Source organism: Neopsephotus bourkii, unplaced genomic scaffold, assembly GCF_033783945.1.
Source record: "Neopsephotus bourkii isolate Nb327-2 ecotype Australia unplaced genomic scaffold, CSIRO-AGI_Nbou_v1 NB_1825, whole genome shotgun sequence".
Lineage (NCBI taxonomy): Eukaryota > Metazoa > Chordata > Aves > Psittaciformes > Psittacidae > Neopsephotus > Neopsephotus bourkii.
Window position 1 is genome coordinate 12,543,363 of NW_026902298.1, and position 14,149 is coordinate 12,557,511.

General features: G+C 44.0%; 1 protein-coding gene across 5 annotated transcripts in view; it reads left to right on the plus strand.

Moving 5' to 3' along the window:
* Window positions 1-14,149, plus strand: part of MAPKBP1 (mitogen-activated protein kinase binding protein 1) — a 96,122-nt gene that overhangs the window by 61,020 nt on the left and 20,953 nt on the right. For all 5 annotated transcript variants that reach the window (XM_061343798.1, XM_061343800.1, XM_061343802.1 and 2 more), the window contains 10 exons: window positions 1,413-1,602; window positions 2,602-2,748; window positions 3,688-3,872; window positions 3,984-4,075; window positions 4,455-4,580; window positions 5,976-6,046; window positions 6,489-6,610; window positions 7,480-7,555; window positions 10,122-10,233; window positions 10,787-10,850. In XM_061343798.1, the coding sequence (XP_061199782.1) occupies window positions 1,413-1,602; window positions 2,602-2,748; window positions 3,688-3,872; window positions 3,984-4,075; window positions 4,455-4,580; window positions 5,976-6,046; window positions 6,489-6,610; window positions 7,480-7,555; window positions 10,122-10,233; window positions 10,787-10,850 (1,185 nt within the window). The remainder of the gene's footprint in view (window positions 1-1,412; window positions 1,603-2,601; window positions 2,749-3,687; window positions 3,873-3,983; window positions 4,076-4,454; window positions 4,581-5,975; window positions 6,047-6,488; window positions 6,611-7,479; window positions 7,556-10,121; window positions 10,234-10,786; window positions 10,851-14,149) is intronic.

Consider the following 14,149-nt stretch of genomic DNA (forward strand, 5'->3'; position numbering starts at 1 on the left):
TCAATCTTGTGCATTTTGTTGTCTTGTTTTCCTACCTTGCTCTAGTATCTTCTGTCCTAGCTCTGTTTCTCACCTTCTGAGGAGGGTAATGTGATTTCTGTACAGTTTTGTCTGCCAGCTTGTGGAGACTTATGCTAGAGAAAATCCTTCATGTGTTGCTGTTTGTCAGTTCTGGTTGGGGGCTTTCCCAATCTTACATTACCTTGTTTTGCTTCTGTCACTTTTGAGGAATGAAATCCAAAGGTGTATGAATCTACCAGCCATTGTCTCACTGGATATCTGAAGTTCCCACATCTACAGATGTATACTCCCAACCCCATAACAGATTTTCTTTACACTTTTCTTGGGAACTTGATGTAAAGGTTCTAACAGTGCACTGTATAGCCCTTCTCCAGAAGTGGGATACAATGGTATTCCAGTAAGGGAGCTGGAAAAGGAACACCAATTTAAAATGTTACCAGTTTCTGGTAGAGCTAAAGTCAAGCAGTCGTATACATGGACCCTTTAAAAATACTCTCTGTTGTTCTCATGCATTAGTCTAGCAGAAATATTCATGTGAGTTTTAAGCATGCATTTGTAGCACTGATTACATCTTAATAAGTTATTTACTTATTTTTAATTACTTCCAAAAAACCTTGGAAACACAGGACTCCTTATATTCCAGTGCATGCCAGAGCCTGTCTGTAGGATGCCAGTTGCCTGTAACTAACTGCCCACGACTGTATCAAGGACTTGTTTTCTCCATAGGATCTGCGCTGTGTTCTTCTATCACTCTGAGCTTTGCACTTGCAGAAGCAGGGCTTCAGTTGTTTGGTGTGCTACATGAACTTTGGCCCCCATGCCATCCCAAGCTATGTGTGGGTTAGGGGTGGAAGGGAACCATGTCAGAGAAGCTGCTGCTGAAATGAATCATTCCTTTGTCCCTTGTGTTGGTGTGCTTCTCTCTCTTTGAGTGTAGTATGTACTCTTCTGCTTGGTCCCACACAAGAGCAGTTTCTGCAATCAGTAAGCAAAATAGAGTACCCACCTAAAGGTGATCCTCTCCTTTGTTCTGAGATTATTTGGCTTGGTTTTTACCACCAGTTTAGGCAGGGGTAAATGATGATGATCTCCAGTGATGATTAAGTGTTCTGTTTAGTCCTTCCTCAGGGAAAGTCAATGGCCTTTCTGTGGCGGGACTCTGAGTTGGTTGGCAAGTAGAATGAGTTTTGCCATGGAGCTTTCAGGCGTCTTTTGGGACTCTGGTTGTTCAAGAGACAGGTCTTCCCTGCCAGCTACTCTCTACCTATATATGCCACAGCGTACTGTTCACCTTGCCAGTGCCCTGTGGACAATCTGACCTCTCATGCCCTGACTCCTTGCCACTCTGAGGGAGTGCAGGCTAACCAGGCTGTTGTTCTCTCTTTGTGCAGTCGTCTTTTCTCTGGTATGGCTGATGCGAAGTATCCAGACACGATTGCTTTGACTTTTGACCCCACCAACCAGTGGCTTTCCTGTGTATACAACGACCACAGCCTGTATGTGTGGGATGTCAAAGACCCAAAGAAAGTGGGCAAGGTGTACTCTGCTTTGTACCACTCTTCCTGCGTGTGGAACATTGAGGTATGTTGTCTTTACACACAAGTGTTGGATTGCAGTTGCAGCTGCAGAAGTCATCTGCAGAGCTGCTGAATTTGAATGCAGACACTTACTGCAGAGAGAAAGAATTGGCTCAAATTTCCTCCTGTGGTTAGTGTGGTTGCTACGGGGCTTGAGTTGGAGCTAGGAACAGCTCTTTGGCTGCACTGCAGTGTCTGGCCAACTGCATTAAGGTGCAGTGTGTTACCGGGAAAAAGAATCCCACCATTAGACGGTGAGAGGTGGGAGAAGGAGCAGAACTGCACAAAGGTGAATGCAGGGGCTCCTTTCACAAAACACACAAGAGTTTAGTGCTGACCTCAAAAGGAATTAGTCGAAGTCTGTGGTGAGTAAGTGCTCCATAGTCAGAGGAATGAAACAAGTGGTAAGATCGCAACTCCGATCTTTCTTAACCTATTTACCAGGACATCCGTGATTAGCCTCTCAAGTGGCTATCATCTTCCAGTCAGTCTGGTTGGCTTTCTCTCAGAGGGAAGGAAAGGAGGTATAGGAAACAGTGTAATTGGTAATATGTTGAAATATGTCCAACAGTGGTCAGGAAAGGGGGAAGTGGAAAGAAAAAAATAGGAAGAGGCTGAGGACTCTGTTATTATTTATTAAGTGCATTTCACCCTTTCCTTTTGGATTATAAATGGACAGTAGAGGTTGAAAGTTGAAAACAACAGTGAAAGGTTGCTGCACAGCTGTTGTTGTGTGGTCTTTGAGTCGTTCCTTGAACTATTGGAATCAAAGGATGCTGGCTTGTTGCACGCCTCTTAAGGAGACGTTCTACATTCGGAGAAGCTCAGTGAGCATTTGTTTGAAGTGATTATGAAGCTGTGGTCTGCACACAGGTTTTCAGTATCAGAAGTGGTTGGCTTTCACCTTTACAAAGGAGAGGATAGCACTTTCATTTTGTTTTGAAACTTGCTACTCATGTCTGTCAGGCAGTCTCACTCAGGAGTTGATTTTACCTGTCTGTAGATGTATCCGGAGGTGAAGGACAGCAATCAGTCATGCCTTCCCCCTGGTTCCTTCATCACCTGCTCCTCTGACAACACCATTCGTCTGTGGAACACTGAGAGCTCCAACATTCATGGCACAGCTCTGCACCGCAACATCCTCAGCAACGTAAGATCTTAGGTTTTGATCATCTTCTGGCCCTTGGGGTTGCTCTTCCTCATGCACAGGTATTCCCAAGTTAAAGCCCAAACTTCTCTGGATCTCTGAGTCAACACAAACTTCTCTGTAAACAGAGCGAAGTCTGGTAAAATGTATGAACCTCAAGAATCATGAATGGGGAGCAAGAAGTATCAGCTGGAAAGATGGCTTGTCTGAAATGGTCCAGGGGACTATTGCTTTTTCCATAAACCACCCAAGGATTCACTTAGCTTAGTCTCTTCCAAATGGCTCATCCCATATGCTGCAGGAGAGCTGATTCACTTTTTTCTTCATCTCTGTAGTATGTAACTACTTTAAGATTTGTTTGGAAAAGGTGCATTAAATGAGGCAGAGATTTGGGAGAACTAAATGAGAAGCAGTTTACACTCACTTCATCTATATAAGAGGGAGGATACTTGTACAGAACAGTGATTACTTATGGACATTTGTTTCCATTCTCAGTAGTGCTGGAAGATCCATGAGCACAGCAGCCCTCACCTGCCTGTTCTCAGCAGTCTGCTCATGGTGGAAAAACTACTCCTTTTCCCATCAGTTCTCAAAAGGCATGATTTAATTTGGATGATCCCTAGAAGTCTTTCATATTCCAGCTGTGTCCCCTACTGCATTGTAATCTCTAATCCCAGAGCTTGTCTGTTTGTGCAGGACATGCTGTTAGTCTCTAGCTTGAAGGGATATCATTTGCAAAGGGTGATTGTGAGACACAGCTGTGAAACTTTCATCTTGCAATATGAAGGGGCTGAGTGCTTGCACCTAGGTAAAAGATCCCACCGATTACAGCATTACTGCTGATGAAGTGTATATGTTGGCTAGGAGCCCAGTTTCTAAGGCAGATGCTTCACTTTAATGTTTTGTAACTAGTTCATATTTCTGTGTGTATTGTATCCCCAGGACTTGATGAAAATCATCTATGTAGATGACAACACTCAGGTACTTCTGGACACTGATTACAACTCAGCAGGAAGTGCAGACAAAGCTGATGCACAAGTGATGGATACGAAGGTGGGGATACGCACTGTCTGTGTGAGTCCCAGTGGGGAGCATCTGGCCTCGGGGGACAGGATAGGCACTCTCAGGTAATCCCAAGGCGCTTCTTGTGCAGACTGTGGGCTGGGCAGGCATGAGGATGAAAACCAGATCTTGCTAATTTTATTAAACATACTGAACTCAGCTGTATTGTGTCTTAGGATATATGAGTTGCAGTCTCTGAGGGAAATGCTGAAGGTGGAAGCCCATGACTCTGAGATCCTGTGTCTGGAGTACTCCAAACCTGACACCGGTAAATGCAATTGAGCTTCTTCCCTTTTGCATATGAATGTAGCATTGAACAAATCAGTACATCCAGCCATGGTATATCAGAACCTTCAGTGCTGAGCTACTCCTGAATTTCAGAGCAGGCTTGTAGCACTGGGCCAGTAGAGCCAGACTTCAAAAGAGGCTTCTTTCTCATACTTTTCCTTGGAATATTGTAGGTTGAGGTTGAAAATTGTTCTGCCTGTTATCACAGTGTGAAATGCAGGGGCATTCCTTTGTGTCCATCCATGCAGTTACCCACAGTATGATGTCCCTAAGATGATTTGAGAAGCTGTTTTAAAATAGTGAGTGGAAAAGCACATGACTTTTTAGTAATGGTCTTGCACTCTTTTTAACTCTGACAGGCTTAAAGCTCTTAGCCTCAGCCAGTCGGGATAGATTGATTCATGTCTTGGATGCTGGAAAGGACTACAGCCTGCAGCAGACCCTGGATGAACATTCTTCTTCCATCACTGCTGTCAAGTTTGCAGGTAGAAAATCGTGGCTTCCTTCCAAAGCTGAATTTGAGCACTGCTGTTGTCCCATAGTGGCTGTAAAGTAATTTTAACTGCTTAAACACTGGGTTAGGTCAGGGCTGAAGCTGCTTTTTTTGTCATCATCTATAGCTGCAATATCCTAACAGAAGGTGATATTTGACTATACTTGCCATCTTATCCCTTTTGCTTTTTAATCTTCTCCTTCCTCCCCATTCACAAAGCCTCTTGTGATTGAAGTCCTCAGCATTTCTTTGGAAAGCTGTTTTTTGTAATGATTTACTCCCTTTAAGTGTTGTCAGATGGCTACATGCTGTTCTTAATGAGGAGAACTGTGGCACAATTGTCCTCCAAAAAATCCCCAAACCCACAAAAATCTTCTGGAATTAACTATTCACAAGTAAATTTGTCATAACAAATGGGTATAAGACTTTGCATTCATGGTAATGGAGCACATTGCATCCCCAGCACTCAGGTACTACTGATGGTCAGACATGAGTGTGATGTATTGTCAAGGAACAGCAAGGGTTGGCTGCTCTGCCAGGGGAAACCAGTAGCCAAGGGTCACAGGAAGGGAGTAAAAGGTAGTGCCTTTACTGGCAATGGAAAAGTCGCACAGTACCTGAACAAGGTGGAACAGTTCAAGTCCAGTGACAGTAACTAGATCCAGCCAATAGTCCTGATCCAGTCAAATCCATAGTGGTAAGACAGGTCAGCAGATCAGGATCAATCTGGAGGCAGTGAGCTGGCTCAGCCACAGTTCAGTGCCTGCCAAACCCATGGCAGCAAGGCAGGTTCAAGTTGAAATCAGGAAGCTGAGTCCATGGGTGAGGGTCAGGATTTGTACCATTAGGGTACGTGGCCAGGCACAGGTGTGGCTGCAATGCTGCTGCCATTTTCATTACACAGGGATTTTTGTTATGCAGAGATTTATCAGGTGTTGCTTTACTGAAGGAGCAGATTGGTTACAAAAGACTGCTAAGGGAAGCCTGCCTGCAGTAAGACAGGGCAGCAAGAAACATGCAGCTGACTTTAGGCACTTTTCAGTCTTCATTATCCATCTTCAGCTCATACCGAGTGTGAACTTGTCATACTGCAACAGGGTGCTGTGGCAGGCACACAGAGAATAACCCCATGAGCATTACTGTTGAAGGAGAAAACAAAATTACATCCTAATATGTTGTGTAAAGCCTCTGTATTAAGGCCTCAAGCACAGTGAGCATTAATAAATGCTGTCCCTGAGAACGGGCTTCTGTTTGCTGCAGCATCATGCTGCTTAAGTAGGAGTCAGTCTTAGCTAATCAGGACTGGAATAAATGGTATAAATTAAAACATGTTCTCCACCTTGTATCTGTGTTTATCTTTTGATGGGCTCCTGCCTCTTTGTTGCAGCCAATGATGGGAAGGTGCGAATGATAAGCTGTGGGGCAGACAAAAGCATCTATTTCCGCACTGCACAGAAGGTAACCTTATTACAGCTTTTTTTTTAATAGTCTCTCCACAAAGGAGGTACTTTAAAGAGTGATATCAGTGTTTCTGTATGAGCTTGTTGATATTCAGTCTTAGTGTCTCCCACTGACTCAGTTCAAGAGATCACGTACAGAGAACTAGCTCTGTGAAGCATGCAGCTGCTCCCAGCCTGACCTTTCTCAGCAAGATGCAGAGCAGAGAGCTGTTAGGATATCTGCTTTTATTTCCCTGCAAGGGCTATTGTGAGAAGTGGTGAAAGAGTAAGGGCTAGAGGAAGGAATTCATTGTGCCTACAGTCCCAGCTGCTCCCAGCAGACCTGGTTAATGGGAATGGTTGGTTTGTGCTGGCTGTGTGAGAAGACTCGTCTATATTTAGGAGTTCTTGATAATGGGTTAACTACTTGATTTTGACACAATCTTTACCCACATGCTTAGACAGGAGAAGGGGTTCAGTTTACCCGAACACATCACATTGTTAGGAAGACCACTCTGTATGACATGGATGTGGACCCCAGCTGGAAATATGCAGCTATTGGATGCCAGGATCGTAACATCAGGTTAGTTTGCTACTTGTCTTGAAAATATTTTTGCAGTCATAAATGAGCTGGCCAAGGGGACCTCATCTCCATTATTGTTCCTATTTGGCACAGCATTTTCAGACAAAAAAAAGAGATAAAAACCTGTGGTTATATGCAGATACCTATGGGACCCTTGGCTTCCCACTGGGTTGCTTTGCAGAGCAAAGTCTTTCTACTGGGAGAGCAAGTGTGTCTTCCTTGGCACATCATTGAGCTGTGGGGCAAGAACTTCTGTGCTTTGGTCATTTTTTCTTTTAAAGTTGTGTCTAGTGAGAAGCTGTGAGGTTCTTTGGGACAGCTGAGGCTGTAGGAACCTAAAACGGAGCTGGATGTGACTGTCTTCCGACAAGTAGAATCCATGCATGTAAATAAAGGGTCTTGATCTCTTAACCTTTACCTTTAATATGAAGGAGCCACAGGCATTCTTATAGCAGGGAGGACTAACTGGAGCTTATTAGGAGCTATTCCTGCTATATCACCATTAGTCATTAAAAGGCATGACAAGGTTTTCTCCCTCCCTTTTGATCTCCTCTTCAGTACCATGATGCTATACTCTGTTTTTATTACCTGTTTGAGAATTGAGCATCAATTTTAATTCAGAAAATCTGCTTGATATCATATCCTCCAGTCTGGGGCCTCAACATTACTTTTGAGGCTGCTTCTTGAGCCATTTAAGTGGTTGGTGGTTATAGATCATAGAGATCTTTTCTCCACTTCCTGTGGCTTGGCGCTATTCCCTGTATCTCATATGCAATGAGGAACAGAAGGAGAAAAGTATCCTGGTGACAAGAGCCTCAGAGCAGTACCTGGGCGAAATGAACCATGTTGGTTTATGTCATCTCCCTCAGGGTTTTCAATATAAGCAGTGGGAAGCAGAAGAAGCTTTACAAGGGATCCCAAGGTGAAGATGGCACCCTCATCAAAGTAAGTGGTTTTCTTTCTTTCGTCCCTTTTCCTTTTTTCCCTCCTGGATGCAGCTCAGGGCTTGGAAAATTAAATACAAATCTGGACACAGTAACTTGTTTTGGTGGTGGTTGTTGCTCACTTCATACTTTGTCCCTAATCCTTCTTCCTCCTATCTCCATCCTTAAGGGCTGGTAATGTATTTGGGTTCTGTTAGGCTAAACAGGAAAAGAGCCAATGAATGCCAAAGTTGATACATAACTTCTCTGTCTTGTTTCTGAAGTGAGGCACAGGCCCATGCTGTAAAAGCAAGTAGAATTGCACCAATATCTATCAGGTGATGCTTTAGTCCATTTACTTTAATCCTTTACTTTCTGCTCCAGAGAGTCTATTCTGGATTTCTTAGCTATTTTTGTTAGGATTTTTAAGGTGGAGCTGCATGTCGATAAAAAGGTAGAGAGAGGAAGGTGAACAACTTTGTTCAGTGTCACCTCTTTTGTTTTACAGAGAAAAATAAGTTCTCTTTGTCTTTGCCTGTTATAATTCCTATAGATTTTTTTTTATAAGCCATAGTAATGGAAAATTGATGCTACACTTTATGGCTGGTACTTGCTCAGGTATCTGAAGGGGGCATATAGGAATGCTGGGGATGGACTCTTCATTAGGGACTGTAGTGACAGGACAAGGGGTAATGGGTTAAAACTTAAACAGGGGAAATTTAGACTGGATATAAGGAGGAAATTCTTTCCTGTTAGGGTGGTGAGGCACTGGAATGGGTTGCCCAAGGAGGTTGTTAGAATAGTTAGGGTTGGAAAGGACCTTAAGATCATCAAGTTCCAACCTCCCTGCCATGGGCAGGAACACCTCACACTAAACCCTATCACCCAAGGCCTCGTCCAACCTGGCCTTGAACACTGCCAGGGATGGAGCATTCACAACCTCCCTGGGCAACCTATTCCAGTGCCTCACCACCCTAACAGGAAAGAACTTCCTCCTTATATCCAATCTTAAACTTCCCCTGTTTAAGTTTTAACCCATTACCCCTTGTCCTATCACTACAGTCCCTAATGAAGAGTCCCTCCCCAGCATCCCTATAGGCCCCCTTCAGATACTGGAAGGCTGCTATGAGGTCTCCACGCAGCCTTCTCTTCTCCAGGCTGAACAGCCCCAACTTTCTCAGCCTATCTTCATACAGGAGGTGCTCCAGTCCCCTGATCATCCTCGTGGCCTCCTCTGGACTTGTTCCAACAGTTCCATGTCCTTTTTATGTTGAGGACACCAGAACTGCACACAATACTCCAGGTTAGGTCTCACAAGAGCAGAATAAAGGGGCAGGATCACCTCCTTCGACCTGCTGGTCACACTCCTTTTGATGCAGCCCAGGATACGGTTGGCTTTCTGGGCTGCAAGCGCACACTGAAGCTGGCTCATGTTCATTTTCTCATCGACCAGCACCCCCAAGTCCTTCTCCGCAGGGCTGCTCTGAATCTCTTCTCTGCCCAACCTGGAGCTGTGTCTGGGATTGCTCTGACCCAGGTGTAGGACCTTGCACTTGGCATGGTTAAACTTCATGTTTTGTTTTGGTTTCTTTTCATGTGTAGTTCAAGTGAGGAATCTCAGTTACTTTTAAATGTTGCTTTGTCAATTTTCTTAGGACAGTTGTGTAACCAAGGGATTGCGGGTGTCTCTGGAATTTAAACTTTCTGGGCTTGTTGTTCTGAGACCATGTTGCAATTTAACGAGTAGAACCCAAACAGTGACATCGGAAGCAGAAGATACAGCATCAAAATAAACTTAGCCAACAAAAAGTTATCAATTAAATACCACGTCTCCCTCAACACCCAGGCACTTTCAGTTCGATAAAGTTCTACAAAGGACAAAGCAGGACATGTGCTGATAGCAGCTGTTTGCTGTGTAGTGCTGCTTTAGACCTAGAGAGGCATTTGGAGGGGGTTTTATATTTATTCAAGATAAAGTCACAAGTGGATGTATATGAGGAAAAAAACCCCAAACAACCAAGCAGAAAATGAACAACAAAAACTGCTCAAAAAAATCAACCCCAAAGCAAAACCAGCGCCAAAACAGGAGTTGCAGATGCTGGAGATTTGACAGCATCATTATCAAAGATAATTTCTCTGCAGTGCTGAGTTCTTTTTTGGTTTCTCTCCTCAAGGTTGGAGTCTTTTAATGTTTCACTTAACTCTGTCAGCTCTGATTATTTTGGGGTGTGTGAGTCTTGGTGTGTGTGGGTTTTGTTTAGAAGAAAGCAAGACCCGAGTGATTAAAGGGAGGTAGGAGAGAGAGTTATAAGCCTGTCTGTTGATGGTGGTGCCTTCACAATCATGAAGGCTTTTAATGTAAATGCCTTTAGTCCCTGATTATATTGGAGATTGGTTTTAACAGTTCAGCCAGGTTGGAGATTTGTCCTGGGATGCTGGATAGGCTCATATTCAGTTGGAATCCTGTGCAAGCTACTTGCCTTTTATTCTGTTAGCTATCATGACTGTCTTTGGTATTCTGGACCATATGCATGCAGTTTGAAGGCACTTTCTCACCGGATCTTTGTACTTCTCATCTCCTAAAACAGGTGCAAACAGATCCTTCTGGTCTTTACATTGCAACTAGTTGTTCTGACAAGAACCTCTCCATCTTTGATTTCTATTCTGGCGAATGTGTTGCAACCATGTATGGACATTCAGGTAAGGTACACTTCCTGAAATGCATTTTTCTGCTGATGACTATATAGTAAGATCTGATACTAATCAAAGCTTTCTGAAGGTTCCTCCCCACCAGTGTTTGCCCAGTGGGTACTTTGGAGTAGGTCATAGTTGGATGAAGTTATGATTGCTTATTTCCTTGCAGTTTCAACCTTTCCAGACTGCATTTTGCATTGCAAAACACAAGCCCACACATGCCCGTCAGGCCATGTATTTGTTTACACAGTTTTTCTAATAGCCTGTAAGGGAGTCTGTTTTTTCAGTGTGTATTAAGTTTCATTATGATCTACCCTTGTGTCCTACCATGCAGGGGCTATTATTATTCTGTAATATTTTACTGTGGGATACCCTTTCCATTTCAAGCCTATGTTCATTATTAGCTGGTTATGCTAATTGGGGCATATCGATCTGTGGAGTTTGGCTTTAATCAGAATCTGAGTTGCTAAGCGCAGATGGGCTGTTTGGCTGGTGAGCTCTTCTGTCCTTTGCAATAACTCAGGTTTTTTTTTGTTTTCTGGTGCTTTATTTCACACAGAGATTGTAACCGGGATGAAATTCAGTAATGACTGCAAACACCTGATCTCTGTTTCTGGTGACAGGTAAGAGGGGTTTGCTTGTTTGTGTTATCAGCTCATGCCATCTAACGCTAGATTTAATGTGTGTCCTGAAGGCAGTTAGAATATTTATTTGTTTGTTTTAAATGAGGGATGTTTTATGAATTCCAAATTAACCTCAGAGCTTTCTGAATCCTAAATGCATGCCATTGGCAAAGTTCACAGAGCTTATATTATCCTTTCATGGAATAAGACGCCCATGTGGTGTACTTCCCCTGTGGTTTTCTGAGTGTAGGTACTGTTCCCTGCAAGGAGACAGGGTTGTGGCCTGTTTCCTTACCAGCCTTCAGGCCTGTGATGTAAGGCAGCTTATGACATTCTGATCAGTGGTGCCAAAACTTTCTTGCAGTGGTCCTGTTGGTGAGGTTTCACCAGGTGAATGAGCCTGTGTAGGAGCAAAAGGGAGAGGTTTGTCTGCACTCTTTGCTCATGTCCATATGGTCCTCTTCCCCAAAACCCAAAGTAGCTGTGGGGGGACTGAGCCCTCATTAACCTGATTCAGGTCACTACATCAACCACCCCCACCCCAGCTGAGTTTTTTGCTGATCTGGTGGGCTAAATCAGCTCACCATACACGGTGATATACCTATGATCATAGAGGTGAGTACACCTGCTACTGGAATCAGCTGAACTGAATAGCGTTTTTTCCTTTGAGGAAGTTGGTTCCTGGAGTGCGATTTCAAGGTCAGAGCAACCCAGATTCTCTCTTTCTATTTCTTTTCTAATAATAAAACACAATGGAACTGGAAAAAGCGTTGTAGAGAGTGAGTTGTTACAGACCATACAATAGATCACCTTAAATCACGTCAGTTGGTTATTTCTGCCTTTCAGGAAAAAGTAAATAACTTCATTTTCCTCTTTCTTTACCTTTCATGTGTGTGAATAGATCAGGGGAAAAGTTGCAGAGGAGGAGCCATTTTCTTGTGGATTTCTAATAAATTCCAAAACATGGAAGGTTTGAGGTCCCTTGGTGCTTGTGATTTAGTGCAATATTCCCTTGTTGTCCATTTCCATGAGCAAAAGGGTCATTTTCTTCACTAAGGGTGTGGAGAGGTGGAAGTAAGGAAAGGATTCATGAAGAATTTTGCTCTAAGTTGATGAGAAAATGTGTTTTTTAGAGGAGAGCAGGGAGAATAGCCTGTTCACATGTAGCAGCACATGCAAAGAATCAAACTGAGTAGAAAGAGATGAGGAAGGGCACAAGGACTGGGAAAATACTGCAAGGGAAAAATGAAATAGCAGCAAAAGGAGTAGGTGGGAGCATTCTTCTGTAGAGCTTTGTGTTGAATGCTGATGTATTTACAAGTTCATGCTGTTTGCTGCTTATCTCTAGGTTTGATGGCTGTGGGGGTGGGATAAAGGAATAAGCCAGATTTGCTTTCTGAATTTTGTTTCTTGCTTTTCTGTATTTTCCCATCAGCAGATTAGGGTTGATGTTATGTTTGAGAGAGTTGCTGCTTTGCTGCCCCAGGTTGCCATAACTCCCAGATGCAGCCCTTCACCACTTCCTCCTGGCTCAAAAGTTGGGGCAGGAGGATGACAGCATGACCACCTTTGATGGGAAGTGTTTCTGTGTCTGACTTCAGTAGCTGGGGTGATGCTCCTGAGCTTTGTCACAGAGGGGGCAAGAAGGGAATTTTTACTATTTCATTAAAACATGCACAGACTGCAGAGTGGGCTTTCTGCTTCCTACTTCTGTGGTGGGGAAGTAAAAACCTTTTAAAATGGCTTCTCATGAGAGGGAAAAATTGTAGAAGATGCAGGTATTCAGGATCCTGGCATTTTTGGCATGTGCTTCAGGTCAGGGAAACCAGAGTTCATGGTCACTGTTCATGGTCTGCACTGGCAGAGCAAATGAATTTTTACAGCCTAGCAAGGAAGAAGGGAAAGCCCTGCATTGAAAACTCCTGCAGGAATTGGGTATTCACAAGTAAGGTGACATTGATGGGTCTTGAAGAACCGGAGTAAATCGTCTTTGGATTCCAAAGTATGGTGCAGGTGATTCTCCCCCTCTACTCTGCTCTTGTGAGCCCCATCTGCAGTCCTGTGTCCAGCTCTGGGGTCCTCAACACAAGAGGGACATGGAGATGTTTGAGCAAGTATAGAGGAGGCCATGAAGATTACTGGGGAGTTGGAGAACCTCTGCTATGGAGACATGCTGAGCTGGGGTTGCTCAGCCGAGACCTTATAGCAGCCTTCCAGTACTTAAAGGGGGCCTACAAGGAAGCTGGAAAGGTACTTTTTACAATGGCATGTAGTGACAGGACAAGGGGGAATGGCTTTAAACTGCCGGAGGGGAGATTAAATTAGACATTAGGAAGAAGCTCTTCCCTGTGAGGGTGCTGAGGCGCTGGCACAGGGTGCCCAGAGAAGCTGTAGCTGCCCCATCCCTGGCAGTGTTCAAGACCAGGTTGGATGGGGCTTGGAGCAACCTGCTCTAGTGGAAGGTGACCCTGCCCATGGCAGGGGGTTGGAACTGGATGAGCTTTAAGGTCCCTTCCAACCCCAACCATTCTGTAAGTGACAGCAGAAGCACCATCTCTGGTTTCTACATCGGTGTAAGTATACCCAGCTAGACAGGAAAGATGGGTGAGATGAAAAGAATTAGTTAGCACTGAGGTTAAATTTCAAAGGACATGTTTGTCATTTCACTTTGCAGCAGCTGAAGATGAGATACAGTATTTATTTTCTAATGTGATAAGGAATTTATATTTTTTTTGCCAGATTTCTGAAAAAAATGAGACCAGTGAGCTCACACTCTTTGTTTCCCGCTCCCAAATGCTTTTGAATCCACTGACCAAATTCAGTCAAATTCCTTAGAAGTTTGCTGGAGGAAGTCCATGTAAAATATTAGGAGCACTGTGGCTGCAGAAAGTACTTCCACATCAGCTTAACTGTGATTACACCACAGAGACCCCATGGGACTGGTGGGCATTAGGAAGGGCTTGCCTGTGGGTGGAGTTGCAATTAGAGGCTGCTGCTCAGCCACTGTTATGGACATCTGTAGACTCTACTTATCCTCCTGACTATGGAGGGACTTGTTATGGCATTTCTTTCAGCAGCTGGTCAGATAGTCAAATAAAGGTGCAGGATCAGAAATGAGGCTGTGCAAGTATCTCTGCAGTTGCTCTCGCCCACAGGGAGTCTTTGCCAGGCAGGTTTTACTCTTTTGTCATGAGGCTTGTGATGGGATTGAGTTTCTGTGTGTCTCTTCCCACCACAGACAGAAGGGCTCTTGTTGGCCGCTGCAGTGGAAAGTGATAATAGCAATGAACTGAACTGAG